The sequence below is a fragment of the Salmo trutta genome, chromosome 33 (assembly GCF_901001165.1).
Source record: "Salmo trutta chromosome 33, fSalTru1.1, whole genome shotgun sequence".
NCBI classification, from domain to species: Eukaryota; Metazoa; Chordata; class Actinopteri; order Salmoniformes; family Salmonidae; genus Salmo; species Salmo trutta.
This window is the reverse complement of record NC_042989.1, coordinates 18,087,698-18,103,472: the sequence shown is the minus strand read 5'-3', so window position 1 is coordinate 18,103,472 and position 15,775 is coordinate 18,087,698. Positions and strand designations below refer to the sequence as shown.

At 43.6% G+C, this 15,775-nt stretch overlaps 2 protein-coding genes across 3 annotated transcripts in view; both read left to right on the top strand.

Moving 5' to 3' along the window:
- Positions 1-7,329, top strand: part of zfyve28 (zinc finger, FYVE domain containing 28) — a 60,735-nt gene extending 53,406 nt beyond the window's left edge. For both annotated transcript variants that reach the window (XM_029730084.1, XM_029730085.1), the window contains 4 exons: positions 4,474-4,584; positions 4,728-4,832; positions 4,947-5,050; positions 5,153-7,329. In XM_029730084.1, coding sequence (XP_029585944.1) covers positions 4,474-4,584; positions 4,728-4,832; positions 4,947-5,050; positions 5,153-5,284 — 452 coding nt within the window. In that variant the 3' untranslated portion in view covers positions 5,285-7,329. The remainder of the gene's footprint in view (positions 1-4,473; positions 4,585-4,727; positions 4,833-4,946; positions 5,051-5,152) is intronic.
- A 973-nt stretch (positions 7,330-8,302) lies between these two features.
- Positions 8,303-15,775, top strand: part of LOC115172543 (fibroblast growth factor receptor-like 1) — a 62,662-nt gene continuing 55,189 nt past the window's right edge. The window contains exons 1-2 of the mRNA XM_029730093.1: positions 8,303-8,701; positions 9,426-9,522. Coding sequence (XP_029585953.1) covers positions 9,459-9,522 — 64 coding nt within the window. The 5' untranslated portion in view covers positions 8,303-8,701; positions 9,426-9,458. The remainder of the gene's footprint in view (positions 8,702-9,425; positions 9,523-15,775) is intronic.

Below are 15,775 nucleotides of genomic sequence, written 5' to 3'. Positions count from 1 at the left end.
GTGTGAGGCAGGGTCGTACTCTGCGAATGTTGTAGAGCATGAACCTACAGGATCGGGTCACCGCCTTGATGTTAGTGGAGAACGACAGGGTGTTGTCCAGGGTCACGCCGAGGTTCTTAGCACTCTGGGAGGAGGACACAAGGGAGTTGTCAACCGTGATGGCGAGATCATGGAACGGGCAGTCCTTCCCCGGGAGGAAGAGCAGCTCCGTCTTGCCGAGGTTCAGCTTGAGGTGGTGATCCGTCATCCACACTGATATGTCTGCCAGACATGCAGAGATGCGATTCGCCACCTGGTTATCAGAAGGGGGAAAGGAGAAGATTAATTGTGTGTCGTCTGCATAGCAATGATAGGAGAGACCATGTGAGGATATGACAGAGCCAAGTGACTTGGTGTATAGCGAGAATAGGAGAGGGCCTAGAACAGAGCCCTGGGGGACACCAGTGGTGAGAGCACGTGGTGCGGAGACAGATTCTCGCCACGCCACCTGGTAGGAGCGACCTGTCAGGTAGGACGCAATCCAAGCATGGGCCGCGCCGGAGATGCCCAACTCGGAGAGGGTGGAGAGGAGGATCTGATGGTTCACAGTATCAAAGGCAGCAGATAGGTCTAGAAGGATGAGAGCAGAGGAGAGAGAGTTAGCTTTAGCAGTGCGGAGAGCCTCCGTGACACAGAGAAGAGCAGTCTCAGTTGAATGACCATTCTTGAAACCTGACTGATTTGGATTAAGAAGGTCATTCTGAGAGAGATAGCAGGAGAGCTGGCCAAGGACGGCACGTTCAAGAGTTTTGGAGAGAAAAGAAAGAAGGGATACTGGTCTGTAGTTGTTGACATCGGAGGGATCGAGTGTAGGTTTTTTCAGAAGGGGTGCAACTCTCGCTCTCTTGAAGACGGAAGGGACGTAGCCAGCTGTCAAGGATGAGTTGATGAGCGAGGTGAGGTAGGGGAGAAGGTCTCCGGAAATGGTCTGGAGAAGAGAGAAGGGGATAGGGTCAAGCGGGCAGGTTGTTGGGTGGCCGGCCGTCACAAGACGCGAGATTTCATCTGGAGAGAGAGGGGAGAAAGAGATCAAAGCACAGGGTAGGGCAGTGTGAGCAGGACCAGCGGTGTCGTTTGACTTAGCAAACGAGGATCGGATGTCGTCGACCTTTTCAAAATGGTTGACGAAGTCATCCGCAGAGAGGGAGGAGGGGGGGAGGGGGAGGAGGATTCAGGAGGGAGGAGAAGGTGGCAAAGAGCTCCTTAGGGTTAGAGGCAGATGCTTGGAATTTAGAGTGGTAGAAAGTGGTTTTAGCAGCAGAGACAGAAGAGAAAAATGTAGAGAGGAGGGAGTGAAAGGATGCCAGGTCCACAGGGAGGCGAGTTTTCCTCCATTTCCGCTCGGCTGCCCGGAGCCCTGTTCTGTGAGCTCGCAGTGAGTCGTCGAGCCATGGAGCAGGAGGGGAGGACCAAGCCGGCCTGGAGGATAGGGGACATAGAGAATCAAAGGATGCAGAAAGGGAGGAGAGGAGGGTTGAGGAGGCAGAATCAGGAGATAGGTTGGAGAAGGTTTGAGCAGAGGGAAGAGATGATAGGATGGAAGAGGAGAGAGTAGCGGGAGAGAGAGAGCGAAGGTTGGGACGGCGCAATACCATCCGAGTAGGGGCAGAGTGAGAAGTGTTGGATGAGAGCGAGAGGGAAAAGGATACAAGGTAGTGGTCGGAGACTTGGAGGGGAGTTGCAATGAGATTAGTGGAAGAACAACATCTAGTAAAGATGAGGTCAAGCGTATTGCCTGCCTTGTGAGTAGGGGGGGAAGGTGAGAGGGTGAGGTCAAAAGAGGAGAGGAGTGGAAAGGAGGCAGAGAGGAATGAGTCAAAGGTAGACGTGGGGAGGTTAAAGTCACCCAGAACTGTGAGAGGTGAGCCATCCTCAGGAAAGGAACTTATCAAGGCGTCAAGCTCATTGATGAACTCTCCAAGGGAACCTGGAGGGCGATAAATGATAAGGATGTTAAGCTTGAAAGGGCTGGTAACTGTGACAGCATGGAATTCAAAGGAGGCGATAGACAGATGGGTCAGGGGAGAAAGAGAGAATGTCCACTTGGGAGAGATGAGGATCCCAGTGCCACCACCCCGCTGACCAGAAGCTCTCGGGGTGTGCGAGAACACGTGGGCAGACGAGGAGAGAGCAGTAGGAGTAGCAGTGTTTTCTGTGGTAATCCATGTTTCCGTCAGCGCCAAGAAATCGAGGGACTGGAGGGTAGCATAGGCTGAGATGAACTCTGCCTTGTTGGCCGCAGACCGGCAGTTCCAGAGGCTGCCGGAGACCTGGAACTCCACGTGGGTCGTGCGCGCTGGGACCACCAGGTTAGAGTGGCGTGAAGCGTTTGTATGGCCTGTGCAGAGGGGAGAGAACAGGGATAGACAGACACATAGTTGACAGGCTACAGAAGAGGCTACGCTAATGCAAAGGAGATTGGAATGACAAGTGGACTCCACGTCTGAATGTTCAGAAAGTTAAGCTTACGTTGCAAAAATCTTATTGACTAAAATGACGAAAATGATACAGTACTGCTGGCTGGTGAAGTAGGCTAGCTAGCAGTGGCTGCGTTGTTGACTTTGTTTGAACGTGTAGCTGGCTAGGTAACCTCGATAGTTTCAGTACTACACCTTATCATGATACAAAAGCAACTATGTAGCTAGCTAACATAGCACTAATCAAGACGTTCCTTTGTAATGTATTTAGTTTCTACAATGCTGCTCGTCGGTAATAGTTGGCTAGGTTTGGAAAAATGGCGTCGTGGGGGACGAAAATAGCTGGCTAGCTAACCTCGATAATTACTCTCGGAGGCAGTTGTTCTATCTTGCCGATGAACGGAAAACCCAGCCAGCTGTTATCCATGTCGTCGTTCAGCCACGACTCGGTGAAACATGAGATATTACAGTTTTTAATGTCCCGTTGGTAGGATAGTCTTGATCTGAGCTCATCCAGTTTATTCTCCAATGATTGCACGTTGGCTAATAGGACAGATGGTAGAGTTGGATTACCCACTCGCCGTCGGATCCTTACAAGGCACCCCAACCTACGTCCCCGATATCTCTTTCTCATGTGAATCATGGGGATTTGGGCCTTGTTGGGTGTCTGAAGTAAATCCTTTGCGTCCGACTCGTTAAAGAAAATATCTTTGTCCAGTACGAGGTGAGTAATCGCTGTCCTGATATCCAGAAGGTATTTTCGGTCATAAGAGACAGTGGCAGAAACATTATGTACAAAATAAGTTATAAATAACGCAAAACAAAACGCACACAATAGCACAATTAGTTAGGAGCCTGTAAAACGGCAGCCATCTCCTCCAACACCATTGTTCATTGTGTGGTGTATCGCAAGGCAGCTCCCTTCTACTCTTTTCTATTTTTACCAATGACCTGCCACTGGCATTTAACAAAGCCTATATGTCCATGTATGATAATGGTTCAACCCTATACAAATCAGTAACCACAGCTTGTGAAATCACTGCAAGCCTAAACAAAGAGTTGCAGTCAGTTAGAATGGCTGGCCAGTAAGAAACTGGTCCTGAACATCTCTAAAATTAAGATTATTGTATATGGTACAAATTATTCCCTAAATTCTAAACCTCAGCTGAATCTGGTAATGAATGGTGTGACTGTTGCGCAAGTTGAGGACATTAAATTACTTGGCGTTACCTTAGATTGTAAACTGTTATGGTCAAAACATATAGATTCAGTGGTTGTAAAGATGGGGAGAGGTCTGTTCATAATAAAGAGATTATCTGCTTTTTTGACACCACACTCCACAAAGCAAGTCCTGCAGGCTCTAGTTTTATCTTATCTTGATTATTGTCCAGTCATACTAGAAAGACCTAGTTAAGCTGCAGCTGGCCCAGAACAGAGTGGCCCAGAACAGAGTGGCACGTTTTGCTCTTCATTGTAATCAGAGGGCTAATATCCAGTTTCTCTTGGCTAAGAGTTGAGAAACGATTGACTGCATCGCTTCTTGTTTTTATAAGAAATAATGTGTTGGAAATTCCAAATTGTTTGCATATTAACTTACACACAGCACTGATGCACACACTTACCCCACCAGACATGCCACCAAGGGTCTTTTCACAGTCCCCAGGTCAAATTCAAGGAAACGTACAGTATTATACAGAGCCATGATTTCATCTCATATAGCGCAAGTGAACAGCAAACCTGGTTTAAAAAAACAAATAAAGCAACGCCTCTCCCCCATGTGACCTATTTGTGTGTATGTACTGACATGTATTTGTAACTGATGGATGCACAAACACACACTACATGTTAATGTTTTTAAATGTATGTGAATTGTAAAGTCTTTTGTCATTAATGTATTTTTCGTTATGTGTTGCACCCCAGTAAGACTAGCTTTCGCCATTGGCGTCGGCTAATGGTGATCCTAATAAAAACAATGAATAATAATATCATTGATTCCTCTTGACCCCTTGACCTCCAGGTGTTGCTGACCAGCTGCAGACAAACTATGCCGCAGACCTTCGAAGCATTCTGAAGACACTGTTTGAAGTCATGGCTACCTCTGAGCAGGGGGACAATGACAAGGAGAAGGGTGAGGAACAGATGCTTCTGTTTAGGGTTTTTAATCTTTACATCAGGGTTAACATGCAGTAATGTCAGGTGTCTTCGTGTAGTTCTTCCAGTGTGTTTGTCTGTGATGGTAATGACACGGCTGTGCTCTGTGTGGTGGTGCAGCATGTCCAGGGCTGCGCAGTGCTGTGCTGGAGGACTGTTCTCTCTGTCAGGAGACCATCTCCTCCTCGGAGCTGGCAGCCAAGGCCCTGGAGGGACAGTTTGAAGGTCAGCACCTCCCTTTTCTCCTTAAAACACATACACACATGACATGCATGCACACAGTGTGACACACAAATAAACAAGCACCACTATTAATGTGCCCCTGCTTTTCCCCTGTAGATCCCCCAGACTGGGTTCCTGATGAGGAATGTGACTCCTGCATCACCTGTAAGGCCCCCTTCACCGTCATTCGCAGGAAGCACCACTGTAGGAGCTGTGGCAAGGTAACACAAAACACCTGAACAGATCTCCTTTAGAATTGTCTATATTACATCAAATAAATGAAGAACAATCAACTGTACCTTGTTTGTTCTGTGTCATTTTAGATCTTCTGCTCTCGCTGCTCCTCCCACTCAGCCCCGTTACCGCGGTACGGCCAGGTGAAGGCCGTCAGGGTGTGTACACACTGCTATATGTTCCACGTCACACCGTTCTACAGCGACAAGACTGGCATCTGACCCCTGCTGTACCAACTGACCCCCCCCCCCACCTCGCTACATCTACAGGAGCATATCCAGGGGATATGAGGCTATATTCAAAGTACATCCCCAACTACACAGAGAAACCTTATCAATCATCTTCATCACACTGCACAGCAAGGCAAGGCTTTGGAATAAGGACATGGATGAGAGGGCAGAGAGATGGAACGAGGTCGGATGTGGAGGCACATAAACTATGATTAGACCCTTTCTTTTGTTTTTGAGATGCTGCTGCTGCCTGAAAGGGAACCAAAAGGCCTAATGCTATGCTGTCCTCCTCCTGACTCACTGATGCCTGCCTGCCTGTAGAGGCAGATGAAGAAAAAACTGGAAATAGGGTTTTGAACAGGCTACTCTGGACCGGTCCAGTGCTTTAAGAACAGCTTCTGGGAATGTTTGCAGCTGAAGAGGGAGAGAAAGCCTTTTCTGTTTTATTGCTTGTGTATAACAAAGGCCTTCTGACATCATGTCCTATGCTTTAGCGGGCTTCCCACACTTGTGCCAGAGCTCTGACAGGGCTCCGATTACTTTAAAGAATGGAAGTCATAATAAACATGTAAATAAGGATAATTATGTTGATAGTGATGATTATCTCCGCACAACTGATCTCGCTTGTTTGGCCGCAAAGGTTTTAATTTTAGTTTGTCATGTAATTCCTGATGCTGTGAGGATGAGGAGGGGAAAGCAATCCTCATCAGGCTACCTAATAGCGAAGCTACAAAAAAATAGATTTTATGAATTGATTCCTACCACGGAAATGTGGCTTATTTGGCAATGTTTTTAACGGCAATTTAATTTGTGATATAATTTCATATGGGATTTTTATTTTATCGATTGTGTCTCAAAGGACACAAAAGATTAGCTGGCCTTTTATAACAATGTGGGCTGTGCCTATTGCTTTTACAGTCACAACATACAATGTGGTTTTTTTAAGTGCTTTATCTCATTCCCTACCCATCCCATCTTTAACATGCAGTCACTCTCTCAGGCATTTAACGCCCTCTGGTGGAGAGACTTTAACCTCCTACCACACATCAGCACCTATATTATGGGATTGTTAGAATCATGGAGTGCATGTCACTGCTATTTAGAGGTTTATGATGCCTGTCTCCCATCAGTTGGTCAAGGCAGCTTTGTTTCCTCCTGATTGTGCAATATAGTTTTTCCCTCTGTGTATGTTGTTGCCAAACACATTTATCTTGAAGTATATTTCAACTCTCCCAGTGGTCACACTGACAGCACACTTTTCTAGACAGGATTCACTAAAACCGAGACTAACCTCTCCTACTACACTAAGCATTGATATACATTTTCATGATCTAGGTTACATGCCTGCTGCTGTTGCAGAAACATATGTGATCTGTAGGGAAATCAGTTAGAATATGTTACAGATAGTAAGTTAAATTTAAACTAGACTGTTTTGTTCATCCTTACCTGGTTATACATTACCCCCAGACTTCTCTGCACAAAATACTACTATTCCCAGTAGGTAACCACTTCCTCTACTCTTACATCATGATTTCCTCCTGCTCCCTCTAGTCATTTCTGATATGGAGGGAAGCTTCACCATCTAGGTTACAATGGAGAATGCGTTTGTGTTGATGTTGATAGAGGAATGTTCAATCTGACATAACTGGCTCAAACAACCATGGCCTTCTACGCTTCAAGGCCGCACCAGTTATATCAAATCTGCCCTGATTTATAAGCTAATTCTCAGGCTTTATCTTGTCTAGATCGCTTTATACTTCTACACGGTTTATTTGTATTGACGAAAATTTAAAGACCTTAAGATTACGTAATTGTTTTATAAACAAAATGAAATTGTAAATCTCTATAAATCTATTACTACTTTTTCAGTATGGTGCAGTAATTCAATGACTGCGTGTCCTATTACTTCAGAGCTTGTTATTTTGTAAAGGCTAGCATATTTCAGTAATAAGAGCCATGTGAAACATTTGGGAAAACTGAAATAATGTTATTTTAGTTTTAAATGTCATGTAAATTAAATTACTTTTTCCTTTGAATAAGTGTTTATCCTAATTTCTGTGTTTATGCCACTATCCATTCATGTTCATCTCATTTTCTCAGGCAGTTGTGACATTTATGTCAACTCGTCATTGATATGGTCTTGACTCTTGTGTGCACAGCATCAATCACACACAACTTGATCCAAAGGGATTTAACGTCATTTGAGCATGCTTCTTTTGCCTGAAGACCCTGAATGTATTTCAGCTGTTCTCTCGATCACTACAAACGGGTCGTCACTAGTTACCACAGTCATAAACTCCGCCTATTTCTACCATTTCTATTCTTAAACATAATCTCAAATTTAACTTTAACCACACTGCTAACCTTGTGCCTAACCTTAAATTAAAACCAAAAAAGTTACTTTTTGTTTGACGAATTTCTGTGATATATCTGTGGGAACTAGTGCACACCCTATAAACGCCATTTGGCCGGAGCGTTGTGGCTGGGTAGTCAGGCAGACGCTTCCTGCTCTTGGCCTCTTGTCACGTTCTCAGGTGAGATACAGCCCAGTCCCACTGGGTGGCAGCACCTATTCATTAGATGCAGCATTGGCTGCTATCTGACTGATACATGTAGCTCTGTTATCCATAGTACATTAATGTAACTCACCCCTAACAATGAAATGTTTCCAATTATTCCTCAGGGGATGTGATAAGCATTGCTGAAAACATATGTGGATCTTGTTAGACTCACTATGACTGGTATGGTGGGTCTCCTGTCTGTTTGTTCTTCTGAGGGTAGGATTAAAGTTGCCTTTTTAAATAGCGATCTAAAGATCGGTATTGTTTTCTCGTGATGGTCAAGGTCAGGATTTGGGTATTAAACTTATCTTAGATCTTTTACAGGGGTGACCCTCGGCAATTTAAATTGAGGCATATATCATTCTTTAGAAATTACTCGTGTGATCTAGGCGATTGGATTATGATAGTGAGAAAGAAAGAGTTCATTTTGATAGATTTATCCAGCCCTTGTATGTGATTGGTCAAAAGTTGAGAACTGGGATGGCAACTATCTCTGCACTCCGTAATTATTGTAGTGGATGTGAAGTGGAGTCCACTGTAAACACCAGTTGGAAACATGCTTTAAAAACTATCTATTTGTTTCTAATTTGTCGAAGTTAATGCAACATTTTAATGGATACCCATCTGTGATTAATGGACGCATTTGATTGTATGTTTCGACTGATTTCAGCTTTTCCATTCCATAGACCGATCTACAGGCAATCAGCGATCATTATAGTTGTGTTCGAGAGCGGTCGATGAAATCGGCCTCTAATAAATAATGGAGACCGTGCGGACATCTATGGGAATGAGTTGCCCGTTTTTAATGAAGATGCTGATACGAGGTTAACTTTACTGGAAACGTCAGGTATGTAATTCAGAGTTAACATTGTTGTGCATAATATGCACTGCATATGACCTTGTTCATACGATTATATTGTTCGAATAGTTCATAAAAATATATTTCAATTTAAGACATGAATGGCTACGTATTATTAACAATTGATTGCTTACAGTTATATGAATAATTACTATTTAATTTACCATGATGCGGAAATTTTAGATAGGCTATGGTAACATGTTATGCAGTAATTCATGAATGCAAATGGTGACAATTATACAATATAATACAGCTGTGTATCAGATAATAAATATTAATTTTACTTGTATATTAATTTATCAGAGGGGGCAATCTGTGAGAGCAGGACTACTTAAATGAGTGTGCACCATATTGACCACAGATATTTATTGAAAATAATAGATAACATATCTAGCCTGTGTTAGTATATTTATTTTATGGATCAATCCTATTACTTAAAAAATGTTTAGAAATGTGTGTGTCTCTATGCGTTTAATGTATAAGATACATCCCCATGCATTTCAGTTCCACTATGGCAAAAGACAACAGCCTTCACACAACTGTGTGTCTGACTTGAAGGACATATGGAAATTCAAAGCAGAGCATTTACTGTAGATTTTCCATATCATCTAATGAGGCAAACTGCTTTTCCCTGGGGGTGGATGCGAGTTCTGCAGTTACAGAATCTGGAAGGCCTGAGGTTTTTTTGTTTTTTTTACCATATGTCTTTTAGAGTTGGGGGAACATTAAGTTGTCTTCAGTCAGGATGGGTGTCCTCAAGATCATGCTGCTCATCTTTGAGTCCGTTCTGTTGTCTGACTGTGCAAGGGGTGAGTAATACATCATTAGAAATGTTTTTTCCTTAACGGAACTTAACTTCACACTGGGCACACACTGGTTAAATCAACATTGTTTCCACATTTCAATGAAATTCCATGGACCCAACGTGGAATAGATGTTGAATTGACGCCGCTGCCCAGTGGGTTTCATTCTTGCTTTCTTGCCTACACAGTAGTGTCCAATCGTTTTAGTTGAATATTAGCAGATAAATTGGTTGACTGCTGTTGCTTTTTGTTTACATGAAGAAAATCTCAGTTGGCTCTAACTTCTTCACACTGAGAAGTAAGAGAGGGGAAAAAGTAGAAAAAAAACTCTATAAACAGAATCCAAAATCAACAGTGGGGAAATAGAGAGAAAGCCAACCCTTACCCCCCCGTGTGTGATCTTTTCAGTCATGGCCATGTGTGTGTGTGACTGTGTGTACATTCGCCACAGCTAAGCCAAACAAACACATCCATCAGCTTCCCAGGGTGAAAGAACACAAGTCAGTGTAAGAGTCCAGCTCTCCCGGGGTTGGTCCAGGGACCGTACTTTCTCAGCATCACGTCTCTGTGTGTGTGTGTGTACGACCATGACCAGTGTAGTGTGTTATTGCTTTGATTCAGGGTCAGAAAACTGCCTGCATTGATTGAGGATGTTCGACAAATGCAGAACGCATAGTATAATTATGCGTATGGTTTCCACAATATCACCTGTCATCAACGGCTGAAAATATCCAGAACAGCTCAGTAGAGCTTGAAAGTCACCTTTTCAATTTGACAGCTTTGAAACTTTCACACAAACGTTGTGTATTCTACAGCCTCTCGCAGTGGGAAACCAGACATCCTATTCTACACCTCTCTCCTCATTGTTAAACTCAGAATGGCAGCAAATGGAAGTGGCGTCTCAAAAGCACTACATGCATGTGTCTAACAAGGCATTGCAATATGGGGCAGGTGGGGGCCAGTGGGGGCCGCTAGGTGGTTTGGATGTGGGCAGATTACATCTGTGGGCCTGCAGACAATGCCTTATTCACAGCAGGACAGACAAGCCTTCACGACACGGCTAAAGCAAAAGTAAACAAGACGTGGAGGCTAAATAAGATTAGACAGGCAATTATATCTGTTTACAGATGTCAAAGGAAGGAGAAAACCAACAGGGGAAACAGACTGCAGAGAGAAAAACGAGACATCCTAATCTGTATGCACGGTGGCCTGCACTGATTTTATCACAGAAAAAAATAGGAATATGTAGTCTGTTTTTCATACTTTCTTTCTGAAAGTGATTTTAGATAGGTCCAGAACAGATACAAATATTTACTGTTGGCGAACAGTCCCCCCAAAAATATTTAGTAATGCTCCTCTCTGACATCTCTGACATTTTAATATGTAATTTAGTTAAGTTAAATCATTTATTTGGCTTTTATAGGATGGTTTTAATTGTCAGGTATACAGGACTGCAGGGTGAAATTAAGTCTCCAGAAGCTGATAGAAAAGAGCCCATAGTCTACTGTATAATCCCTCAGAGGGAATGATGTGGCAGCAAGCTCCCAGGTATGACACAATGTGATCCCAGAGTAACAACGTCAACGTTTGATATCCTGTAAAATAAATGGTTTTGATTACAGAGACTTGGTTTTGTAGAGGAGTAGAGACTGTCGTGGCTGTAAAACTGTGCCCTGTAAAAGTTAACAGGCTATGATAACATCATTGACAAATGCAAATGAAATGATGCATGAGATAATCCTTTGAGTTACGTATCAATTCAAAATAACATATTGGAAGTGTTTAGTGGTTTCATCTGGTGGTTATATGATCACCTTCTGTACTTTTACATTTTAAACTTGGGTTAAGTCCAACTTAAAGGACAGAGTGATAATGAGCTTGCTGCTGTCAGTCTGATCGTTTATCTCACTAAGCAAGCCAGGACCAGTCCTCCCTTGTGCTCTGATTCATGAAACTTGCTCAGGACTGATTCCTTGAACCCCATTGGACACCCCCCCCCCCAGTATTCCCCCCAGCAGCTGTAGAAGGTGCTCCGTAATGTGTCCCGGCAGAGCTTCTAATGTGGTGACAGGGCTGGGGACCACTGTGGTATAGTAACTGTGGAATGCAGCAGCAGGGACATATGGACCTGCTGTGTGTCCTGTATCCTTGGTGAGAATGAGAGGATACAAGGTGTCCCTAGTACTTACCAACACACACACACTCTGAAATGATCACCGGTCTCCTTTTGGAAACAGAATTGCGGTGACATCCATAAAAAGTGTGCACTTTGTTTGTAGGAGAGGCCTGTGATTTTTGAGGCAGTATACTGTATCGACATGTCACAGGCAGCATATTAGCTTGACATGAACGTTTTCAACTTCAGACAAATGTTAACTCATCTACACCTCCTGAGCCATCTGGATAAATTTACAGCATACAAACTGCTCTGCAACTGTTTTGGAAAATATACATTTTATAGGAGAGTTACATGGTTTTATAACAAGAAGGTACTATGAGATAAATTGTATGCCATGGGCCTTTAAAATCACAAGAGCATTTGGCTCCCAGACAGATTTCTGTAATGAGGCTAGTTTCCCAGTAAACAAATACTCCAAAGTCCTCTTATTTTTTTTAAATATGGCCCAAATAGTCAGAAGATAATGACACTGTGGTGTTCTGGCACATGAGCCCAGCTGGAGAAACAGAGGGAGAGTGGACAGAGGTGAGAGAATGAAAGAGAGAGAGGGGGAGGTCTAGGCAGTACTGTAAAATCTTTGCCATGTGTTTGAGTAGTCCCCTCTGAAAACACTTGATTTAGAAATTACAAACAAAATCAGTGTTATCGTACTATCAGATTCGCCAATGAGGTACCAGCACTGAAAAAGAGTGGATTCATCATAAACCCACCAACACCCACAGACACACACAACTCAGTGCTGTCCGACCGATTGACATGCCACCTCTGAACTCTGCGGGCTGCTACGCTTCCCCAAGCCAATTTATGACCAAACAACAACCACTGCTCTCTCGCCATCCCCCTTACACATGTCTCCCTTCTCTCTCTCCCAGTCCTTCTCTCTGCATTTCCTCCCGTTTATTACCAGTGTAAAGCCAGAGGAAGTGAATTAAGTTAATGTGCTGTCGTTAAAACAAGGCATGGAGCTGACCTTTACTCCCACCCACCCTCTCTCGGCTCACCAATAGCCCCTATTTACTGAGTCTGGGTCCATTTGCAGAGAACAATGGGTGGATTATTACATGCACTCGTCCCCCTGGTTGGACATGGCAGCAGTAATTCATTTTAAACACTCTACATCCCTGTAGACTGTGGTGATTTGCCGTCTATTAGTGTATACGTGTACTGCAAACCAGGGAATTGTTTTACTGAGGGGCTGCGATTTAGAGGTGCGTGAGGAAGAGTTATGAGAGGGAGCTACACTCAGGGTTTTGTGTAGAAGTGTGTGTGTATGCGTATGTGTGTTTTATTAAGCACGGGGCAATTGCTCTGTGAGAAGTCATGATAATGAGATACCCAAGGAGCAGAAGCCAATTTAGAAACCCTAGAAGTATGAGTTACCAGATACAGCAACACTTATTCCCTCTCCAAAAGTTCCACCACTAGTAGGTACCACTGCGTCTACGTTTACTATGATAACAAATACAGCTGCATCTATCATTACTACCGTCACACTGCAACTCCTGGCAAATCTATGGAAGGGAGAGGAAGTCTAGGAGGGGACCTGGAAGAGGAAGGTGTTAGACTTCACCCCAAGGGGAGGAGAGGGCTGTACATGGTGATGAGGGAAGCTGTGATAAGTAGCCATAATGGAGGTCAATTGTTGTTTATTTTAGTGGGCCATAATCTGTGTGAGCAACACTGCCAGCTTTGACTGAGCCTAATGGGCACTCTAATTAGCATTCTGATGGAATCTCAACTATTTACACGTTGTCTGCTCCCATTCACTGTTGTCATGCTCAGCTGTATGGAAAGGAGGAGAATGAAGTGTGAATAGGATTGTTTATAATCTGCCAGTCATGAGGATTTGTCTCTGTAGGCCTACAGCGATCATGAGTTTGTTTGGCCGCTTGGCTCCGGGTGACTGTGTCTTTAAGCCACACACTCTGTCCCCTCTGAGTAAATGGGGTGATAGACAGACACATGGATTCATGGTGCCCTACTTAACCCACAAGGATCTCATAGAATCCTTTACAATGGGCCAGAGAGCTGGTCTGATTGACGTGTCATCATTCAAATGGTAATCACCTGCATGTGTTGTTGATTTGATTGTTTGAGACGAACAATAAATATTCAAACTATTGAGGGATTTATCTTAAAGCTGCAGTATGTAACTTTTTGGGCAACCTGACCAAATTCACATAGATATGTGAGTTATAGATCTGTCATTCTCATTGAAAGCAAGTCTATGAAGTGGTAGATTTGTTCTATGTGCGCTATTTCTATGCCTCCCGTTTTTAAAGTTTTGGTTTTTGGTATTGGAAAATATATTTCTTATTTTTTGTTACATAAACGAAAATTAGACAAACTATTAGAATTTTATCATCCAAGAAATGGCAGAGCGATTTCTGCATATTGCACCTTTAAATCCTGCACCCACCTGTCTCCAAGCTGTATGTCATAGTGTCACTATAACAAACAATAAGAGGTCCAAGCTCCAGCTGCATATTTCCCTGTAGCTCTGGAGCACAGGGCTGCTGTGTTACACTCTTGGACAGAGAGATTTTAATTTTTTATATTTCACCTTTATTTAACCTTTCTTTAAGATGGGCCGTAGTCGTTGGGACGGAGCGCGGAGGTGGGGGTTAGGGGCCGCCCAGTTGGACCCTTACAAGTGACCTTACAATAACATTTCAGCTACGCAGTGGGAAGTGTTTGTCTTGCGCAACCTCTTCTTTTTCAGCCTCTCTGGCCCCCTCCCCTCCTCCTCCACAGCTCACTCCTCTCCCTTATATTTCCTATTTTCTTTTGAGCAGCGGAGAGCAGCCGAGAGCAGCCGAGAGCCCCCACTCACCTTCGTGTTTCACAGCTGTTCTCTCAGTCACTTAACAAACGAAACGTTGAGAATCTGAAGCCCACTCCTCTCACCCCTCAACAGGAGACTGTCAGTCTTGTTTTCCTGTAGATGTTAGCGTGTAGATTTATGATGAGGCCTTGGGTCTCCCTCCCTCTCTTTCCCCCTTTCCATGCCCATTTCCTTTCTCTCTTTCTTTAGAAAAGTAAAGTACACATGGCGCTCTATGATAGAATAAGGGGATGTTTTAAACAGTATCTTGCTCATCTTGTACTCTTGTATGTTGAACTTGCCACAATCGTCTTTAGTTGATGTTTTATTTTCTCCTATCATTAATGAACAGAATTTCAAATCACTGGCATATCCATTGCAAATGTTTCTCTCCTCTCTGAGGTAGTCATTGGAAATCACCAACAGTACTGACTCCTTCCCTCCAACCTCTCCCCTGCCTCCCCTTCAATGCTTTTTGTTCTGCAGTTAAAAGGTTGATTGAAAGTTATGGTGGCAACAGCGCTGCCTGGCTGGGTCTGAAGAAAGCATAGCCAAGGGATAGCTGGAATAACGAGGGCTGAATAAGGCCTCCACAGCCTCCACCATAACCCACCGCTCTGATCAAGATCCCCCTCTGTGATGGGCATCAATGAGACCCCACATGACTTTCTGCCTTTTCACTCAGAATTCTCACTGTTTTTCTTTGGGAGTTATTTTATAGAATTTGTAAGTTCTATTCTGTATGCACTATTTCTGTCAAACGGAATAGGCATTGCTTAGGATAGCCTTTGGGAATTGTGGAATGTTGTTGTATTATGTCAGAAATTGAGTTCTGATGGTGGAAACTGTGGGAGTGGAATTTGAAACAATGCCAAAGATCACCCTACTACTGTAATTGGGTTGATATTCTTTATTTTCAATGTCGATCATCACTTTCAGGATCCAAAAGTAAGGAACTTTTTTTTCGTGAACTTTATATACATAAGGGAGCCACAGATCCACTGGCCCATAGATTAATGGTTTACAACGAATGGAAAAATATTCCCCACTTTTAACTTGAAGACTTAAGGAGGCTGGGGACAGGAGAGTAAAAATGGTTCAGAAGCTGAAAGTATGATCTGTCATATTTTATAGTTGGGCTACTGCTGTCCCAGACTGGAATTTCTGCACCATGTAGTGAAACTGATTTGATTTCCTCATGCACAGGGATGTGAGTTTGGGCTCCAGCTTTGGGCCAGGATGCACTTGGGGTGGGG